General features: G+C 45.0%; 1 protein-coding gene across 1 annotated transcript in view; it reads right to left on the bottom strand.

Moving 5' to 3' along the window:
* Nucleotides 1-270: 270 nt before the first annotated feature.
* The window catches only part of LOC104405405 (endogenous retrovirus group K member 8 Pol protein-like), a gene marked incomplete at its 5' end in the record, with an annotated part of 3,354 nt that continues 1,257 nt past the window's right edge, over nucleotides 271-2,367 (bottom strand). Inside the window, 3 exon segments of the mRNA XM_010014125.1 lie at nucleotides 271-585; nucleotides 663-758; nucleotides 1,865-2,011. Coding sequence (XP_010012427.1) covers nucleotides 271-585; nucleotides 663-758; nucleotides 1,865-2,011 — 558 coding nt within the window.

Here is a 2,367-nt window from a genome sequence, read left to right as displayed (position 1 = left end):
GCCAAGTGCGATTCAGGTGTTGAAGTATTTTTTGAATATGGGTTGCACCTGTAACTGTCTTAAAGACATGTGGGTTATTAACATAATCTTTAAACACTCTTCACTTTTGCACATCGTTCATCCCTATTAGACATGTGCGAAAGGGATCTCCAGGGGTCGCTAAGGATAGACAAAAGGACAACCGGTTAGTCAAATTAGCGTACGTCACCCAAAGATTCTGACGGGGTGTCGTATGCCACGGCTCAAAGACTGTATTCGAGGCTACGCAGATTACGATGTCCATTCCTCGGAGCGTTTCCGTAGGGCTCCCCATTTAGCCGGGACCCATCGTGGTCCGTTACCCGAGGAAACACGAGCGTATCCTCGACCCCACATTAATCGTTTCATAGGGCCCTCACAATTTCCTTCTGGAGTTTTCAGTAAGACTTTAATTTCCACTGTAAATTCTGTCATCTCTGTAGACATTGCTTGCATATGTGTTACTAGGGGTGGGACAGCGGCGTTCACCGGTAATCGTAAAAAGTTTAAGACGCATTGTACTTTAGCTAATCTGTTCGCCGGGGGCTCTCCAGACTCCCCCTTTTTCTGTTTTTGCAAATATAACTTTACGGTTTGATGCATTCTTTCAACGATGGCCTGACCTGTGGGAGAATGGGGAATACCTGCCACATGTCGAATTCCCCATCGGTGAAAATATCGTCACACTGAGTGAGAAAGATATGCGGGAGCATCGTACGTTTTAATGCGTTTCGGGATACCTAGGGTGGCAAATGCCCGACGGCAATGAGTTTGAACATGACGAGAGACTTCTCCTCCCAGCGCTGTTATACATACCGCTTGTGCAAATGTGTCCACTGGCACATGTACATATTTTTACTTGCCAAATTCAGGAACACGTGTAACGTCCATCTGCCATATCTGTAGGGAGTGCAGACTACGAGGGTTAACTGCAACCATCGGCCCCTTCGCTAAGCGTCAACGGTCAGGGAACTCTCGAATAATTGTTTTGGCATCTGCCATAGTTAAATGAAATTGCTGTCTGAGTACTTTTGCCAATGGACAAAAAAATTCACGTGATAATTTAGCCCGTGGCCACGCGTAGGGAACGGGAGAGACGCTGACCGGTTGCATCAACGGATCTGCCTCGGCGTTACCCTCGGTACAAAATCCCTGTAAATTCGTGAGGCTACGGTGGTGATAGATATAATATGGATGTGCCCTTTGTGTCAATAGAAAGCATAATTGTTTCATCTGTAAAAACAAATTCTCAACGGGTAGGTGTTTTAAGTAGGCCTTTTCTAGATGTTGAACTACTCCCACTACATAGATTGAGTCTGAAATAATATTGATGGGAACCGTGGCCCAACGTTTAAAAACTTCTGTCACAGCTACTAGCTGTAATGTGTGTGGAGAGGAAATTGCTGTCTGAGTACTTTTGCCAATGGACAAAAAAATTCACGTGATAATTTAGCCCGTGGCCACGCGTAGGGAACGGGAGAGACGCTGACCGGTTGCATCAACGGATCTGCCTCGGCGTTACCCTCGGTACAAAATCCCGGTAAATTCGTGAGGCTACGGTGGTGATAGATATAATATGGATGTGCCCATTGTGTCAATAAAAAGCATAATCGTTTCATCTGCAAAAACAAATTCTCAACGGGTAGGTGTTTTAAGTAGGCCTTTTCTAGATGTTGAACTACTCCCACTACATAGATTGAGTCTGAAATAATATTGATGGGAACCGTGGCCCAACGTTTAAAAACTTCTGTCACAGCTACTAGCTGTAATGTGTGTGGAGAGCCTTGCGAATACACCACTATCGATTTCCAGCTGCCGTCTTCGTGCCGTATGATAGCAGCCTTACCGGTTTTCCCACTGCAATCTGTAAATACTGTGAGTCCGTGCTCAGGCATCGGACTACATTTGGGGCATTCAACAAGGAATTCCTGTTGCATAAATGAACGATGACTATGTATATTTCAATAGCTCCTCCATAGCCAGTAAACACTACCTGCAACGGAAGGCTATTTTGCATACGCCGTTGTAAGTACTGTTCTGTCAAAGGAATAACAATAACACGAGCTTCTGCTCCTGACAAATCTACTATCCGTTCTCTTCCTTTTATAATCAATTGTGCAAACATTTCTGGCCTGGTCATAACAGATTTTGGAGGCTGATGAGCAAGAAATAACTATTCCAATACTTTCAGAGGATCTTGCTTGTGCTCAACCCATCGCATAATCAATCCAACAGGCTGAAAATCACGATTAATAAGCAGTAACTCAGCGGGAATTGCAAACACTGCACGAAGTGCTCGTTTCTGAGTTAAAGCCTCATCGACTGCCGTAAGGGCTCGTTGGGCCCCCG

The sequence above is a fragment of the Nestor notabilis genome, unplaced genomic scaffold, assembly GCF_000696875.1.
Source record: "Nestor notabilis isolate BGI_N333 unplaced genomic scaffold, ASM69687v1 scaffold1095, whole genome shotgun sequence".
NCBI classification, from domain to species: Eukaryota; Metazoa; Chordata; class Aves; order Psittaciformes; family Psittacidae; genus Nestor; species Nestor notabilis.
Note: the sequence above shows the minus strand (reverse complement) of the source record. Positions and strands in the feature narration are given on the sequence as shown.